We start from the raw sequence: 18,524 nt of genomic DNA on the forward strand, positions 1-18,524 counted from the left end.
ACCTGCAAGCTGTACAGTGTCATATGGTGCAATAAACAAAATGGAATCACTGCCATTCCAGCTGTAGCTTTCAGTCATGCAGTGTACCATACAGCAGCCTTAGCAGGCGAGCAGTGCATCTCGGGCTGGAGACTTGTTTGCTTTTAAATTGTAAAGTGATGTCCATATAACATTCTGAAAATTATAGAAATAAAGCAATAAAAAGGCTTAACCAATGTAAAAGTTTAATCCAACATTTTCTTTCCCTGGTTCCACCCTCACAAGATGAAATGATGGAATCAAACCGATCCATGTACGCGATTTTAGATCCAGTGACAGTCGGTAACTCTCTGCAATACAGTCATATCATGGCTGCTGAGAAAGGGAAAAAAAGCCTCATAAAGTGTCGGTCAGTGCATAGATAGCCCCCCAGAGGCTAGAATACCGTCCTTATAGTCACCTAAACATTGTTGGAGTCATGGAGCTGGCTCTGCCAAGCTGTGTTGGCCCCAGGACTATGCAAGCATTATCACATGGGATGTCAATTGGCCATAGTTTGAGGAAGCCATGTGAACCTTCAAAGAAACCCTGGGGGTTCCCTGGAACCCTGGTTAAAAAAAAAATGGCTCACCTATTCTCAACCCTTAAGACCACGCTAAACAGCCCCAGTCCTTGTCAAGGCTTTTTAAAAAAGTATTTATTTATTAGAAGCATTCTACTTTCTGCCTGACAGTGGCTTCAAAGGCTTCAACTGCTACCCCCACCATATAGAGTGGAAATCTACATTCTCATATATCATTACAGGGATTACAAACCAACAGTAAGAATCAATGTGTTCAGCTGGGCAAATGGGTAATAGACCCGTCTGACACATCAGCTAGGCAACAGCATTATGGAGGCATTTCAAGACATGGCTGCCAGCAAGAAAAGTGCTTAAAGTGGACTTATTATGTTACTGTTTTTACTTTATAATAAAGAGTAGATAACCACTTTATGTAAAGCGTTTAGAGCCTCAACACCTCTATTTTTTCCTGTCTTGTTGACTTCCAATGCATTTCACCTGTACTTTTCTGCATCTCTAATCACAATTCTGGAGTCTGTGGGCACACTTGTTGGTGTATAGCCCACATTAAAACTAATTTTTAACCTGTGGCAGGGGATTATTTTTTAAATAAAAGCCTGTTTACCTGGTTGTGTTTCTATCTACATCGCACAGTAAGATCGGAAAACCCAAAGAGATAATGACGGGGTAATTTTTCCTGTCTGCACAGACGCAATAAGGGCAGAAAAATCCACATAAATAGTTGTGATTTGTAATGACAGAAGTGGCTGGTTTCCGAGTGGGTTGGTAAAATTAGAGGTTGCTGTGATTTCCATTGCCTGTTCTGCCTTTGGCATTGCCAGAATCCCATCAGGGACGTTCAGGGCATCAGCTGACTGCGTGCTCACCATGGAGGGGCCCTTTGCCTATGGGGACCGCTGCAGGTGTTTTTCCCAATACATGTGTTCCTCTGAGACATTGCACCTTGGGCCAGACTGCACCTGCTTCGTACACAAAGTTGCCAGGTGACTAAGTGTGGCAGATTAGATTAGGGTGCTTGAAATAGCTTCATTGGAGCTAAAATTGCACCACGGATAGTCACATGCTACTGGCGTCCATGATGCTAGCTGCTGTGATACCAAAGAGTACGCAGAAGATCAATGTTCTTGTGGCTATTGGCCGGACCTAAAGCTGTGTATTTAAAACAAATACATCTTTCCTAAAATCTTCCATAAAGTCAACCTGTCATGGCCTTGAGTGAACTTTTAAAGATTAACAATGAAAACTACACATCAATGATAAAGGCAACTTGTCTGCCATTGCTCTTTTTTTCTTTATTGAAGTTGCTTGGTCTTTAAACTGATCCTGTGTGAAGCTGTGCAACTTTTATTTTCGGATGAAGATCAGAGATGGCAGCCTTCTTTGTAACGATAAAAAAAAAAATATTCCTCTGATCCCAAATACAAAGTATCACTTTAAAGCGGAACTAAACGCAGTGGAGACTCGCCTATCCCTGTTCTGTCACGAGTGCCGTGATCTTCTTTCTTAAATGTTGCCTTGAGGAAGAGACCCTACACGTCCTGAAACGTTGGTTTTTTAACTAGTTGTTTCAGTGTTTTCACTATAAAGCGAGAATCCTGTACTTCATGAGTTCTACACAGTGCCATCAGTGGTTGTCATTTCAAGCACCCTTATTAATATTATTATTATTATTAATAAACATGATTTATATAGCGCCAACATATTACGCAGCGCTGTACATTAAATAGGGATTGCAAATGACAGACTAATACAGACAGTGACACAGGAGGAGAGGACCCTGCCCCGAAGAGCTTACAATCTAGTAGGTGGGGGAATTTACACACAATCATAGGGGAATACCCTTCCTCCATTACAAGGACTGTTTACTGTAAGGAATGCATTCCTATCACAGACCTTATCTTCTTCCTTCTCTTTTTCTCATTCTGATCTTCGGCTGTCTTGATTGGCCAGGTCAGGATGTGCGGAAGTTCATTCAGTCCCGGCAAGTGCAGGGAAAGTAGAGATACCCAGCAAATTACGACAGCTGGATCAGTTAACAGGCAGGTGAGAATGCCTATTATATAAGCGAGATTGCCTGTCCATTTCTTCAATAAAATCCCGCCTGATGCCATATTCCCAGGCTACATAAACACGTCAGATGATTCTCGTCGCCTCAGGACGAAAATCTTGCGTGTGTACAGTGCTCATCTTACATTGTTCATGGATCCATCCTGGTGAGTCCACGAACGATTGTGAAGGGAGGAGAGCGCAGCAGAGTTCCGCTCCATCTTTTTCTCTCCTCTCTATAGAGCAGAACAGCGCTGTATGTACAGCACTCGTTCAGCTTTTTGTCGTCCTTTCCAACGACGATTATTGCACGTGTGTACACAGCCTAAATGTGGAATTTTTGTTCCATTTTAAGGTTTGCTGATATGTCCCACACACAATCGCAAATTACTTCTACACAAGTCTCTTCTCTGTTGCTCGCTGGTACTGAGTTTCTCATGGATAAAATATATAATTATGCACATGGGTTCATGTTATATTGGAAGGAGCAGGGTGTCCTATAGAGACCCCAGCTATTCATTTAAAAAAATCGGACTTGGTTCATTCATATTTGGTTGAGAAGGCACAGGGAGTCACAGAACATCAATACCGCACAGTGACGTCACTCTGCTGACCATACAGTGTGGCAGAATTGTCACAAAAGCAGCTGAATGGAATTTTAAATGTCATCTGAGAAGGCCAATTTGCTTTTATAGTTCTCAGTCCTGTACATTGACATCTGGCTAGAGATCTGCTATTATTATTATTATTATTATTATTACAGAGTATTTATTTAGCGCTGACATATTATGCCGTGCTGTACAAAGTCCATAGTCAAAGGGACTCACAATCTAATGTCCCGATCATAGTCCTATGTCATTAATACAGTCTAGGGTCAGTTTTTTTGGGCGGTAGCCAATTAATAAACTACATGTTTTTGCAATGTGGGAGGAATCTCTTGTACTCATGCAAACTCATGCAAACACGGAGAGAACCTGCAACCTCCATGCAGATAGTGCCCTGGCCGAGATTCGAACCTGGGACCCAGAGCTGCAAAGGCAAGAGTGCTAACCTCTGATCCATCATGCTGCCCATGGAAGGAGAACAGTAGTACAACGTAATATTGGGACGGTCATGTTAAAGATTCTAGGTGCATTTGTCTGCAATATGGGTCTAAAACGGTCACACAAGCACCGTGTATGGTATTTTTTTTTTTCGGTTAACCCCAGTCCAATACTTGTAACTGATCTCCATCTTCCATGCAATGGCCCAACTTAAGTCTGACACTTCTTCTTCAGATAATACGAGTACCTTCCTTCCTACCTATGGTTTCACTCTGCTGATGTGTCACACTGAAAGAGCAGTTAGGCTGTTTGGCAATCTGTGGTTGGAAACTTCTTCGCTGCTAATCGTACCTAGAAAGGATACGGTCTTCAGTGCCAATAACATCAGACCACAAAGAGCCTTTATTTTACTTTAGGTGCAAAATGCCTTTTACTACAATTTTACCTTCTTATATTCAATTATCCTACTGACACTGATAAATAGAACCCATTAGATCCTGGGAAATAAGAATACCTACTACTCCCTAAGCAAGATGTGCAGATCGGTGTACAATGCTGTACCGGGTGGAATATAGGTGAACCTGTTCTGGTGCCCTTACTTTTCCTGCACTGGTAACACATATATATATTTCTTTACTTTGCAGCTTTTACATTTTTTTTATTTGTGTAAAACGGCTCAGTGTCCCCATTCATCGTTGGCTCTTCTCCCACAAACTGAAAGTTGACGCCACAGGTTTTTTTTTCTTGATTTCAGCACTTTTTTTGGTTTTGAGCTCACACCCTGAGGTTAGTTTACAGCAGAGTTGTCAATGAGGATCGTAACCTGTCTAGAAAACCACATCTGTCTCCAGCACTTCCTCCTGGCCTTCTCAACTCCTCAACCGCTGCAACTGCTTGCAAAGGCTGACAAAACAGTCCAAAGTTTGTTGCTGACCAAAATTTGAAATGTTGCAAAGATGGTGGAAAAATAAGCTGCAAAAACAAAGCAACTCGCCATATCTGGCATCTATAGAAAAAGATGGAGAAACCTCTTTCATAAAAACAGCCCATTTAGGGACAGGGCCGTTTGATGGCACACCACCCCTTCCTGATAAGTATTCAGTCCCTTCTGAGCGCCTTCCTATGCTGCCTCCTGACTACTCCATCGCTCAATTCTTATGATAAATGCTCCAACCTGAGCAGCCAGTTGCAAGGTTTGTGCACATTCACAAGGGGAGGAGGAAGCAGTGCTGCACCCAGGAAAGCTTTGACACCATCCACAATAGACATTTTAAGAGGCCGTTGCCACTCCTTGATCTGAATGGACAGATGACCATGGCCTGTCTTATTAAAGCTCTCCAAGGCTGGAAAAGATACTGTCATGCGAAATCCTTGGTGATCCAGCAAGTCTGGAATTGATTACCTAAACCATTTTCTATTTGTTAGCAAACATTTTTAAATCCTGGACCAGATCCATTCCAAGTTTGCTAAATCACCCAGGTTCACCCATGATGGTCTATCTTCTCCAGCCTGGGAGAGCTTTAATAAATCAGACCCATTGTCTCATTAAACTGTGTCACCCTGACTGAATAGTTTATATTACTCAAGGCTTCTTTAATGTTCCTCTTTTCTTTCTATTTCTAGTTCCTATTCATCATGCAGGTTTGTCACAACCAAAGATGATGTGCACACCGTTTGTTCACAAATCATCTGCAGAGATGTCTGGTCTTGGCGGTGGGTCGGCATAAACCGAGTCATTTTCTATTGTTTCCGGAGGGGGAACAGATGTCACATTATGTCTGGAACGGATGTCTTGTGTGTATATACCCCATCTCTGGGCTGCAGAGGAAGAGGGCAGCAGGAAGTGATAGACGGCTAATAATGAAGGCCGGCACAGTTGCACTTCTGTATTATATTTTTGTGTTTTAAGGGAAAGTATAATGTGTTTTTCGTGTAGTGGAGAGGAATTAAAGTTTCACTTTTCAAAAGGTTGGATCAGACCAGTCATTATTGCAGAAGGCACAAGCGATGTCCCTTCTGCAATAATCCTTACTGCTTGACCAATGGAACTGTCGAAAAATCTTCATCTTTGGTTGCCAGAATACACAACTATCCCAGCTTCCCCGTGCCTGGCCGAAAAAATACTTGCGCAGGAGTTACGTCATTCTGGGCCAGCCATTAAAGATGGCTGAAGATTGCGAGGAGGAAAAAAAAAGATGGCTGCACTTTACAACAAAGTGGGGACAGGTGTATGTATAGCAGGGTTTAGATCCACTTTAAAAAGTGTTGCCACTGCTTTTTAAGCCCTTGATGGGGCCATTCACCTCATTTCGTCGGTAACCATTGTCACCAAGACAGATATGAAGGGATTTGTCCAATGAGCAGCACCTATACTGGGGACTTTCTCTAATTTTAAGATTTTCTTTTGCTTCTCTTTGCGTCCCTGGGACAAAAAGTAGAGAGAGAGATAGATCTAAATGACACCACTTGTATTAAAGCGGAAGTAAACTGGGGAAAAAAAACCTGCTCCCACCTTTATCTTCGAAGATCCATTGATCCCTCCAGGGGTTTTCTGGTTTGGGTCCCACATCATCCAGTTTCCCCCCTTGTCGCCACTATCCTCTTTGCCCCATTTACTATGTCACCCGATCTTACTGAGCATGCTTGAGATCGACATTTATCCCTTTGAAGAAAAAGCTCCTTTTGCGAATGTCAGAAGCCTCCTCGAATGCGTGACGTATGAATCCTGGGAGGCTATATATCTATATCTAGAGAATCTATATATAGGAGGGGCTTTTCCCCTTAAGCTATGATGTGCTGGGTATCGCGGAAACCAAAGCTGATCTGCGCATGCATATCTCTGCCAAAAAAAAAAATTTGACAGTTGCCGTGAGTGCTCAGGCAGGTAAGAATGCTTTGTGCAGAAGGGAACATTGCCCGTCCTTTTCTATAATAAAGCCCAGCCTGATACAATATTTTTAAAGCGGAACTTTAGTTCTGCTTTAGGTCTCACTGCAATTGTTTTTGCCGCCTGCAGCCGTGTTTGTTGACAGGCACAGCCATTTTTCTTATATAGATTGTGAAGGCAAATTATGTCAGATGCTGCAGAAACGACCACAGTGCTTGGCTAATGCCTGACAACTGCCTATCAAACCTTCAATCTGACCTCATTCATTTTTATAATAGAGCATATAGCAATTGATCAATTTGTAGTCCATTAACTACTCGGTAAACGTCACTAAAAGTTTGCAGAATCCTTAATATAAATGTCTGACCATGTCTGCTTATCCCTATTCCAGGACTGCGCTTAGTTTTGCCATTAGATCTCTGAGTCGGTCACTGACCATCGGCTCTCTTGGCATGGCTATGTATTGGGGTGACAGGGTGGAGAATATTTGTTTTTCACTAATATTATGCAAGAATAGCTTAAACAACAATCATGGCATTTGTTTTATGGTTTATTGTGTTTTCTTTCTCTGCTTCAGTAATAACCCGATGATCAAATAAGATGTTAAACTCAGAACTTTTTCATTGCGTGGTGCAACAAGTTTGATTGTTAAAAGGGAGCCGTTGCCTTGTTTTCTCCTCGTGAGAGATAACTTGATGTATATCTTATCAATGTGTTCCCGTTTGTAATGATCTGTTTTATAAGAGCAATGTTTTCTAGCTAATCCTTGCAAGTCTACCGGGCAGGATCTCTCTGATAACAGTAGACTACATTTTTGATGATCGGTTGCCAAAGACCACATGACCCAGCTTGTCCAGGCTTCAAATTGGCCAAACGCCTTTGACATTGGCTTGCCAAGTATTGCATTTTTGTTTCTTTTTTTTTTTTTCTTGTCAAAACATTGCAATTTGTTTGGCTAATAATCAGGAATTTCTGAAGTTGATTTGTTAAATTCTGTAGCATCTGCTCCTAACCAACAATAGAGGGAGCTGAAGGCTTTAAAAAGAAACTTTGTATTGGAAGTTTGTAGTCCTTTTGTCTTGCCTTGCACTCCCTCTAGTGGTGTTTGGGAGCAGCTGCAGCAGAAAGATGACCTATAAACGCGTATGTGCAAAAGTTGTCCGACAACTGACCATCACACCTTACCCCATATGTCCAAACATAGGTGTATCCCTTCTTCACAATACGGTTCATTTGTTTCTGTCACAGTATGGTAAATGCTTCCGTATACAAAGCCATTTTGACAAATATGTGCTTCCTAATATTGTTGGCTTGATATATCAACCGTGCGCCATAAAGACAGATTTTTTTTTTGTCATCTATCCCAAAAATACTCACATGTCGTCATAAAAAATTCCAAATTAAAATCAAACACAACGTAAACTATAACATAATAATAAAAGATGAGCAAACCTAGTCGGTCAATATGCACATATAAAATAAAAAATTCAGTTGTAAAAAAATCCTGGCTGATATACGGTTGCAGGTTATTATCAAGTAATAGGCAGCTGCTATAAAAAAAAAAGCCTCCAAAGAACAGTCCTCTGTGACACGTTTCAGGTCTTGGTGACCGCTTTCTCAGATACAATGGACTCCAGATTCATTTCCAGATATGATGAACTGAAAAAAAATATACACATTCTATATGACATGTACACATATCCAACAGGCTATCAATTGTGTCTTCAACCTGGCGGTAACAGATTAGGGAAGGCTTTTCTTTTCGGTATGACTGTATCCTGTACAAGGCCAGGCCCATAAGGACATCCAATGGGTTCGCCCTGACCTCCACCTCTAGAATGTCGGGTCTTCTCACCTAACATCAGTATCTGACCTCACATATGGCTAAATGAGAATGAATACCTACAGACATCCTTCACAGAACAGCAGAGGCAGTTATGGTTGGAGAGGGGGCAACACCTTGTATGAATTGTAAAGACTTTTATTATACAATTGGGGGTCTACAAACTTTTAGCCATATAGTGTAAGACTGGAACTCCTGTGTCTAAACCCTCTTCTTACCTGTAAAGCAGGTTCATCCTTAAGTTGATATTTAAAAATGGAAATAAAAAAATGTTGTTCTTCCTTTGTAAATGTTTTTTTTTTTTTCTTGCAAAGTAATTGGATATCAAACTGTGCTCTGTGAGAAGATGACCCTAGAAGGCTGTTTGAATGTCTTCATAATCTTGTCTATTCTTTTTGATGCTTCTGCAGCCTCTTTGCTGCTTTTGCACGTTTAGCTGCACTCCGGCAATGGCTGCATAGCATTACTTATTGTGGTAACAGTATACAATACCTATGTAATGGGTATAGATGTCCTATAACATATAGTACCCACCATACTGGATCACTAAACTACAGAAGTGACCAATATTAGGACGGTGCAACAGGGAGCTTTCTCTCACCCTAACCCCTTCCCTCTCCAAAAAATAAAACCGTGCGATCTGTGCAGCATTTGACATTAATATAGAAAGGGTTACATCTAAATCTGATTGATGGCTTTACAAAAATTAGACTAATGAAGACTCTTCTCTTTGCAGAAACTCTGTGCGTCTGGTCATCAGGAAAGTACAGTTTGCCCCAGAGAAGGCTGGACCTCAGCCCATAGCAGAGACCACCAGAAACTTTTTGATGTCAGACCGCTCATTACATCTAGAGGCCTCTCTGGACAAAGAGGTACAGTATTGAAATTTGTTCTAACATTTGCATGATAGTGGCCTATAGGATAGAACAAACGTTTGTGGGGTTACATTTTCTAATGGATGAGGAATCCCCATCACAATTCCCAGCTCTGGGGAACTTCAATGACCGTTGTAAAATGAGAAAAGCTTTAAACTTGAATTCTCCAAAATGTAAACTGTACAAATATATATTTGGGGAGATCAGAGAAATGTCATTCATGTGGGGAAAGGCCGAGATATACATTACTTTTTTGCTAAATAGTTCAAAATATTAGATTGGCTTGGGGGTGATGTTCTGCCTCGGCATTGGTCTTGGATCCAGTTGACATGCAGATCATTTTTATAGAATTTTAAACAAATATTTTGTTTTCTGTAGCAGTTTGTAGGGTTGTAGCAAAAACCTGTGAACAATATTGGATCTGATTTGAAACCTGACAAGACTCTAACTTTTCTTTACCTCCTATTTACAAGTAAGGCAAATGCGAGTTTGCAGTCATAACCTTCTGTTCCCTAAAAATAGAAACTTTTAAAGGCCAGCTCCAGGCAGCAGTTTAATATATATATATATATATATATATATATATATATATATATATATATATATATATATATATATATATACACATATACTGAACCTTGGTGTCTTTCTTCTTGATCTGAAATCCAGTGTGATACATTTCAGAAACTTCCTGTGGTACAGACCAGTCACTACTGCTCTCGCCTTGTGATGGGAGACTGGTCTTGTACCCGGTCCCCTCTTCCTAGTTTTCTCGCTGCAGTTTCTAGTAGGTAGATTTTGAGTCCTTTCTCCAGATCTGCTCCTATATAGCACAGACTATGAATAATTCAGGTTTAAAGGCTTCTGGGAATAACTCCTTTGATATAGCAACAGAATTGCAGCATCCTTTTACTCTCCCCTACTTCTCCTCAGGATTATTTCAGAATTTGTTTTGGTGGACAATGGAATAGACGGATTTAGGACCGCATGTTTCTGTGACCATTATCAGTTTATATTTCGAGGATGTGCTGCTTTAGGGTAATGTTATCTCTTTTAACAACAATCTCAAACCATCTTGCTTTGTCTCTTTTCAGCTATATTACCATGGGGAGCCCATCAATGTAAATGTCCACGTGACCAACAACTCCAGCAAAACAGTCAAGAGGGTGAAAGTGTCCGGTATGTGATGATTTTTCATATCATACCATTTCAATGATATATGAGCAAATTCTGCCCTAATGTTATAGATTCAAAATGAACTACTAGGCTTTGGTTCCATGTCAATCCATAAAATCTTATACTACCATATAGTGCTTGTAAGAGCTGGCAGCATTTTGGAAAGTTGCTATCCCCTACATGCATTATATAATTATTGTTTAATTTGTTAATGTTTGTTAGGATAGTGGTATCTCAGACTGGAAGTGATTGATGGCCTAGTAAAAGGGAGGATGAGGGGGAGGACAGGTCTGGCTATTCGGGGGGTGCTGCCTTGGGAGAAGGTCTGGATCTAGGAGGGTTCGGACACCCAGACCTTAGGTTTGCTTTAAATTATATGACTGTGGCTTCCATTGCCTGGTTATATGTCAGATTTATTCCTGAACCTAATAGAGAAAGAAATATGAAAATGTGTTTGTGGTTTTCTGACAATCGTTATCTCATAGTGGTTAGAATGAAAGCTGCTGCAATAAAAGCAAAATAATAAAAATAAGTTTTGTGACTATTCGTATTTCTGTTTTGTTCCCTGCAGTCCGGCAGTACGCAGACATCTGCTTGTTTAGCACAGCACAGTACAAGTGCCCCGTTGCTCAGATTGAACAAGAGTAAGTCCTGGATCTTCTTCTCCTCCATCTTCTCTGTGCTCATGTTGTCCACTTTCCTATATTCTACATTCTTCCTGTCCCCTTTTAGGCTAATATTTTCTGCCATCTGAAAAGTTTCCTCTGCTCATTTCTGTGTACTCACTTATTCTCACTCCACTCTCACTATCTTCCCATATCTATTTTCATTTCTATCCCCTGTTCGCTATACATTTTGTTCTCAGCAGTTCTGCATTTTTCCACTCTCTTCTCTTTCTGGTTCCCTTTCTATGCTTTGTTTATTTTTCTTCCCTCTTTCTTATCTTCTTTTTCCCTTTCCCCCCTCAGCTCTCCTCTCTGACCTCTGCTATCTTTATATCTCCAGTGATCAGGTGGCCCCCAGCTCTACATTCTGTAAAGTTTACACTCTTACTCCACTTCTGTCTAATAACCGGGAGAAGCGAGGACTGGCCCTGGATGGAAAACTAAAACATGAGGACACCAATCTAGCATCAAGCACCATGTAAGTAACATATTTAGAGATGATTATACATACAATTCATATGGTGTAATATTGTAACACTGTGTGTACAATCTTTTGTTACAGTGTAAAGGAGGGATCCAGTAAAGAAGTGCTGGGAATTCTTGTCTCCTACAGAGTGAAAGTCAAGCTGGTGGTGTCCCGTGGAGGGTGAGTACTGCTTTGTCTATAACAGAAAGAATACAGTGCTGGAATAGGTCCTTAATATATATTAATGACTTTTTATCTTTTTTAGGGATGTCGCAGTGGAGCTGCCTTTTGTTCTAATGCACCCAAAACCCCCAGAGCCAGCACCAAGGCCCATATCCGGTGAGTGGGTTCAGGGGATTCAAATATCGTGCAAAAGTTAACAATTACTGCTGTGAGGTTACTTCTCTATGTATGTTTTTACACTTTTCTCTTCTTTACAAAATACTGCACATTTTTTTCCCTCTCCCAAAAATCCTTCTGTTCCTTACTCTAGCGTCTCAAAATAGATTTTTTTAGGTCTAGCAGTCTATTATCTCTAGCAGTGATCCAAATCTCAACACATGATGGCACAAAATGCCTACTTCATGAACTTGTAGTGTTCAGAAATGTCAAAAACCCATTTCAGCAGTAAGGTGAAGGAACTGCAGTTGATGCTGGCTGATATATGTGGCCTTCCAGGGCTGGACATTATTGTTATTTTTTTTTCTTGTATCTCCCACCAGTATATACGATACAAAACTAAAGGGATCATACAGTGCTGACATATTAAATATTGCTCTTGGCTCACTATTCCTAAACAAAAAAACAGAAACTACCCATACCATACAATGCATCCTGTCCTTTATAGGTAGCCACTAACTTACAGTGAGGCAAGGAGGTTTTTGAACCTCTGCTGATTTTGTACGTTTTCCCTCTGACAAAGAAATGACCAGTCTCTAATTGTAATGGTAGGTTTATTGTAGCTGTGAGAGACAGAAAAACAACAAAAGAACCCTCAAAAACCCAATGCTCAAAAGTCAGATGTGCATTGTAATGAGTGAAATAAGTATTTGATCCCTTCGCAAAAGATGACGTAGTTGGTGGCAAACCCCTTGTTGGCAATCAGAGGTCAGACTTTTCTTGTAGTTGACCACCAGGTTTGCACACATCTCTTTGCAGATCCTCTCCAAGCCAGTAAGGTTTCGAGGCTAATTTTTGGCAACTTGAACCTTCAGCTCCCTCCACAGATTTTCTATGAGATTAAGGTCTGGAGACTGGCTAGGCCACTTCAGGACCTTCATGTGCTTCTTCTTGAGTCACTCCTTTGTTGGCTGTGTGTTTTGGGTCATTGTCATCCACAAGCTATTTTCAATGCCCTGAAGTTGATTCCAAAGAGGTCAATTTTGGTCTCATCTGACCACAACGCTTTCACCCAGTTCTCCTCTGAATCATTCATATGTTCACTGACAAACTGCAGACAGGCCTGTAAATGTGCTATCTTGAGCAGGGGGACCTTGCGGGCTCTGCAAGATTTCAGGCATTCACAGCGCAGTGTGTTACCAATTATTTTTTGGGTGACTATGGTCCCAGCTGCCCTGAGATCATTGACAAGTTCCCCCTGTGTAGTTCTGGGCTGCTTCATCACTGTTCTCATGATCATTGCAACTCCACGAGGGGAGATCTTGCATGGAGCCCCAGACCGAGGGAGATTGACAGTTATTTTCTGAATTATCGCGCCTGCTTGGCGATAGTCTTGTAGCCCAGTCCAGCCTTGTGTAGCTCTACAATCTTGTCCCTGACATCCTTTGACAGCTCTTTGGTCTTGGTCATGGTGGCTAGTGTGGAATTTGATTGATTGATTGCTTCTGTGGACAGGTGTCATTTATACAGGTACTGTGAATTAGGAGCACCTCCTTTACAGAGGGTGCTCCTAATCTCACCTTGTTGCCCGCATACAGGGAAGACACCTGGGAGCCTGAAATCTTGCTGGTTTTTTAGGGTATCAAATACTTTTTTCACTTATTACAATGCACATCAAGCTCTGACTTTTGAGCTCTGTGTTTTTAAAGGGTTCTTTTGTTGTCATTCTGTCTCACAGCTACAATAAACCTACCAATACAATTATAGACCGGTCATTTCTTTGTCAGAGGGCAAACGTACAAAATCAGCAGGGGATAAATACTTCTTTCCCTCTCTGTATTTGAACTCCATTAACTCGGCAATGGCTACTTCTAGAGCTATGCTGCCCCTCATTACCATGGCACTCTAGACCATAGCTTATATAGACCTACTGCAGATGGTGATCATTTAGATTTTTTTACTTTACATCCTGAATTTCTGCCCTACCTTCTCAAAAATGTATTGGTGTCTCTGCTCAGAGTCACATTTTTCTAAAGATATCTTTTGAATCTCCCAAAGTTAGAAGTCTAACACTGGGAGCTTTTCAAACACTTAGGATTCTATTTATCAAGCAGTTAAACTGACATTCCCTTGTGAAGAATCAGTTACTTCTATTGAAACGCATGGACCTGGAAAATCTTCCAGTTTGAGGGAATGTCTGATCCCCTGCTTTATTAATGGGGCTTTTACAGTTTCTTTTCCAAAAGGAAGCTTCTGCACCATGCTAGACCTGCAGGTCCTAGAATCTGGCTGGTCACTCTCAAGATATATGTTTTCTAGAATCACCAGGAGACGATAAAGTGAAGGATAGTGGAGTCCGAAAGGGGAAAACTACTGCAGCCACCAGCACAATAAAGAACTGGGAAATTGTAGCGTGTTTTAACTTTTGAGTTTAGATACTTTAACTTTCGTGTAGTTTAGAAAAGTGTTGTAACATAAGCATAGTATAGTGATCTTTATCTTTTAAGCTTTTGTAATATAAAAAAAAGTATGTCAGCATTTTAGGCTAAGCCTACACAAACTGTTTTTTTAAATGCTTAAAAATGCCTTTAACTCTTTTTTTGAATGATTTTGTAAGTTTATACAAGTTTTTAGAGTTTTTAAAGCAGGCCTAAATGCTTATAAAAGTCTATAGTTCTTGGGCATTTGTAAAAGTTCTTGGCTTTTAAAATGCTTGTAATTGCCTATAAACTCTTCCATTTGTTTTCAGTGGAAACATTTATATATGCCTTTAACTCCCCTTTTGTATTGAAGCATTTATAGGTGTTTACAAGCTGTTAAAAAATGTTTAACACAGCAAGAAGCATTCTCTTTAATGCTCCAGAGCATGCAGCTCACAGACTCCCTGGTGTGGACTGGCCCATTGGAACGCATGGAAATTTCAAACACGGCCGTTTAAATGTTGGGAAAGGCATGGCATGTAGACTTGGCCTTAGTTGTGCAGTTATGTGACCACAACACATCATCATCTGCTTCCAAAGTTTGTGGGGTGTCTTATTGACAGAAAGCAGCTCGCTGATTGACCTCATACAGGGTAGATATTACACAGCATACACATGTTCAATTATTGTCGCTCAAACTATCTTTCATATTTGTTTCCAGCAACAAACAAGTGTCAGATGAATGAATGAGTACTGTACAAACAGCTTCGTATGGTCTTATGGAGAGGGGAGGGGGTGGAACGAGGGAGCGGCACCCTGCTGCACGCTTCTTCCTTCACTTGTAAAGGATTCCCTCATGGATCTGTCAGGACAGATCCATGAATAATTTCAGGCATCTTCTGTACACATGCACATGGCGAGGGACGAGCTCAACTTTCGGATCGGGAATCATCTAATGTTTACATAGCCTTGTGTTCCTTATCTGTGTACAGAATGGTTTCCCTTCCATCAGTCAAGAGCAGGGCTTTGTCATTCTTCTGGGTAAAGGGATACGAGTATGCTGCAAGCCAGAACATTTTTTTTTAGTTCAATCAACAAGTTCAAATCCCTCCACAGCTCTTGTCCTATTTACCTTTCTTATCCGATAGAAAAATACCCCCCAGCCGCTCTTTTCCTAACTAATGCTACTACTAATGACTTCCTCACTCATAACCTTGTCACATGCACGGCTCCAAGACTTTTCTAGAGCTGCCCCAGCTCTTTGAAATGGTCTTCCTCATCCTTTTTGGCTTGCTTCTATTTTCTGCTCATTTAAAAGAGCGCTCAAAACCCATCTTTTCAAACTTCCCTACCCGTCTTCTGTCTCCTAAAACCCTCACTACTTCCCATTGCTTCTTATCTCTCTTCCTATTGTGTACTCCTTCCCCCACCTCCTAGATTGTAAGCTCTTCGGGGCAGGGTCCTCTCCTCCTCCTGTGTCACTGTCTGTATCTGTCTGTCATTTGTCTAAAGCCGCATACACACTTGCAATTAGAAAGCATCTTTCATGATTCTTTCCTATGACTAAGCACTCCACGATGCATGAACGATGCTGTATTTTACAGCACCAATCTGCTCTATGCAGCGGGGAGGGGGAGAATGACGGAGCGGCACCCCGCTGCGTGCTCTCCCCCTTCACTTGCATTACAATCAGTCATTGTCCATGGATCCGCCAGGACGCTGTACACACTTCAGATTCTCATCCGATATCGGCCCTGAGCACGTAGCTTAATATTGTATAAACTCATCTAATGCTTATTCTATTTTTGCTTTCCAGAGTACCCTCAGACGGATGTGCCTGTTGACACGAATCTCATAGAATTTGATACAAAGTAAGTGTGTGCTTCTTGATTTTATTTATATTGGTTTCACAATAGTCAAAAAATGCTCTGTACTGTCTGAAAATAAATGAATAATTTGGACAGCAAATTTTTTCTAAAGTGCACTTTATTACAAGTTCACCGTTAATGCTGACCTCCAGTTGACTTATACTTACCTATACTGATAAGCTTCAAGAAGTCTAGCCTGGGTAAACAATATCAGCTACCGTTGGGTGACTCTTCTTATAAAAATGTTGATAATTTGGCTGTTTCTGTATACTTGTATGCAAATCAGGCCTTCTAAATCTACTTGTGGCATGCTCGCCGCAGCTCAGTGACTCCAGGTATTGAAATGACCAACCTCCAACTATTTTACAGAGTCATCCTATTCTGATGTTTGCATGGAATTTAACAAAATACCTGAGAATACCCCTGCAGGGGCAGATTATTCAGCCTCTTAAATAGCCATTTACTCAAGAACAGTAAATGAATAACTGATTAATGTGAATTAAAGACATACCCAATGACCTTTTTTTTTCATCTACTTTTGTCTCCATTCAGTTTCCCTCAGGATGACGACATTGTCTTTGAAGACTTTGCCCGTCTGAGACTCAAGGGGTTAAAAGACGACAAGGACGATGACGAGGCCTATTGCTAGCCTTGCCCATAGAGACCGTGCCCAATTGCCACTGGAGACTCCGCCACATTTGCCACAAGCGGATTTCATTCCCTTTTTTTTTTTTTTTTTTTTTCTTGAGCGGAGACCTTAAGCTATACACACATACACACAATGTGTATTCAATGGGCAGTCAGCACATCTGTGTGTATGTACATAGTGACTCGTATAACACAAGAGAGGGGCCAGTAAAGCGTACACACTGCTGCACAGGCACTGCGATGGAGGTTGTGGTATATGTTGGCGTACTTTGTATTGTGATGTCATACCTGTACACCTCCATACACTTAACAGTCTCTTTTTTTTACATTGGAAGAGCGAAGCATAGGGTTATATGCAGTATAGGGGGTTGTACATATGATAGGACCTATAGGAAATTCACACACTGTGTACATTGGAAGGGTGGACATTGTAAATAAGTGGCGATCAAACCCAATGTGGTTGCAGGATACACTCACATGATCAAGCATCTACACACTCACACACGTGTAACTGTCAACCCTTTGCGCACCAGTAACCTGCGCACACAGTTTTGGTGTGTTTACCATTTATCGTTTTTTTTTTTTGTTTTGTTTTATGTCTCTTTTGTAAATCTCCCCAGGTGGATCGGTACACTCATTGCACATCATATGCTGCACTGCCACCCTGCACTTTCCCCTGCCTCGGCAATTTTTTTTTTTTTTTTTCATTTGGGACATAAACGCTGTGAATAAACAGGAGAGGGTGTAAGATCAAATCCTCAAGGAAGGGATTTCAAGGAAGATCCTTTTGGGGGGGTGGAGGAGTTTTCAGGATGATCCTCAGGGGAGGAATCTCAAGGCCAGTTAATGAAATACTCGTGACATTTGTGATTTTACTGGAGTTTTTAATTTTATTGTCAATCATTGTTTCTTTTTAACCCGACTGAGGGAGGCGAAGATGCAACGCTTCGATTCCTGCTGATATAAAGGAGGGGCATTGCGTGGTCTCAGGGAGTCTTCAACCTGCCAACATCTCTTGTTCCACTTTTCCGTAGGACAAGCCTAGATCTGCTTTCACTGGCTCCTCTGAGGAAGCAGCTTGTTTTGCTTCTAATATGTGAATTTTTCAAGGCGGGGCACTTACCTGTGTCCTCTTCTTATTCGCACAAACAGGTGAAAGACCTGACCTCTCTCTGCCCCCTCATCTTTTAAATGTTTTTTTGCCTTTTATTCGTAATATATTTTGTCTTTTTGGATGTAAAATGATCTTTCTGTGTTGTTAAACAGCTCCACAGGTTTTAAGAAATACGCTTTATTTTTTATCTTATTTTTTTTTGCTACAAATATTAGGTTGTGACAATTAACAATAAAATCTGGTGTATGAATTCTGTCTGTGTATTATATGTGCCTTCCTTTTGATAGACTGGTGTGCTTGGCACAGAAATAAAGCCGCACAAAGGTTTTTAAACTAATCCAAACATTCTTCTGGTTTTCTAACCTGTTGCTACTAATGGAAACATGGCTCTACACAGTGCAAGCAATTAAAACTTAAAGCGTAACTAAAAAAAAAAAAAAAAAATACACATCTTCAATCCCGCAGCGCAGTCGATTGGTCTGGAGGTCTCTTCCATAGGGTCCTGCGTCGTCCCTGAAACCAGTCTCCAGACTGGCGCGCCAGGCACCACCATCTACCCCTTTTTCTAGGTT

At 41.0% G+C, this 18,524-nt stretch overlaps 1 protein-coding gene across 2 annotated transcripts in view; it reads left to right on the forward strand.

Annotated features, from left to right (window-relative positions):
* ARRB2 (arrestin beta 2) overlaps positions 1-18,207 on the forward strand; it is a 43,061-nt gene extending 24,854 nt beyond the window's left edge. Inside the window, exons 1-9 of one of the 2 annotated variants that reach the window (XM_072399424.1) lie at positions 5,542-7,435; positions 9,118-9,253; positions 10,351-10,435; positions 11,004-11,076; positions 11,438-11,575; positions 11,660-11,743; positions 11,829-11,902; positions 16,139-16,193; positions 16,743-18,207. In XM_072399424.1, coding sequence (XP_072255525.1) covers positions 9,209-9,253; positions 10,351-10,435; positions 11,004-11,076; positions 11,438-11,575; positions 11,660-11,743; positions 11,829-11,902; positions 16,139-16,193; positions 16,743-16,839 — 651 coding nt within the window. In that variant the 5' untranslated portion in view covers positions 5,542-7,435; positions 9,118-9,208 and the 3' untranslated portion in view covers positions 16,840-18,207. Of the gene's footprint in view, positions 1-5,541; positions 7,436-9,117; positions 9,254-10,350; positions 10,436-11,003; positions 11,077-11,437; positions 11,576-11,659; positions 11,744-11,828; positions 11,903-16,138; positions 16,194-16,742 lie in introns of those variants that run through there. The other variant, XM_072399423.1, reaches the window with a different exon arrangement.
* Positions 18,208-18,524: the final 317 nt, after the last annotated feature.

This window comes from Pyxicephalus adspersus, chromosome 2 (genome assembly GCF_032062135.1).
Source record: "Pyxicephalus adspersus chromosome 2, UCB_Pads_2.0, whole genome shotgun sequence".
NCBI lineage: Eukaryota > Metazoa > Chordata > Amphibia > Anura > Pyxicephalidae > Pyxicephalus > Pyxicephalus adspersus.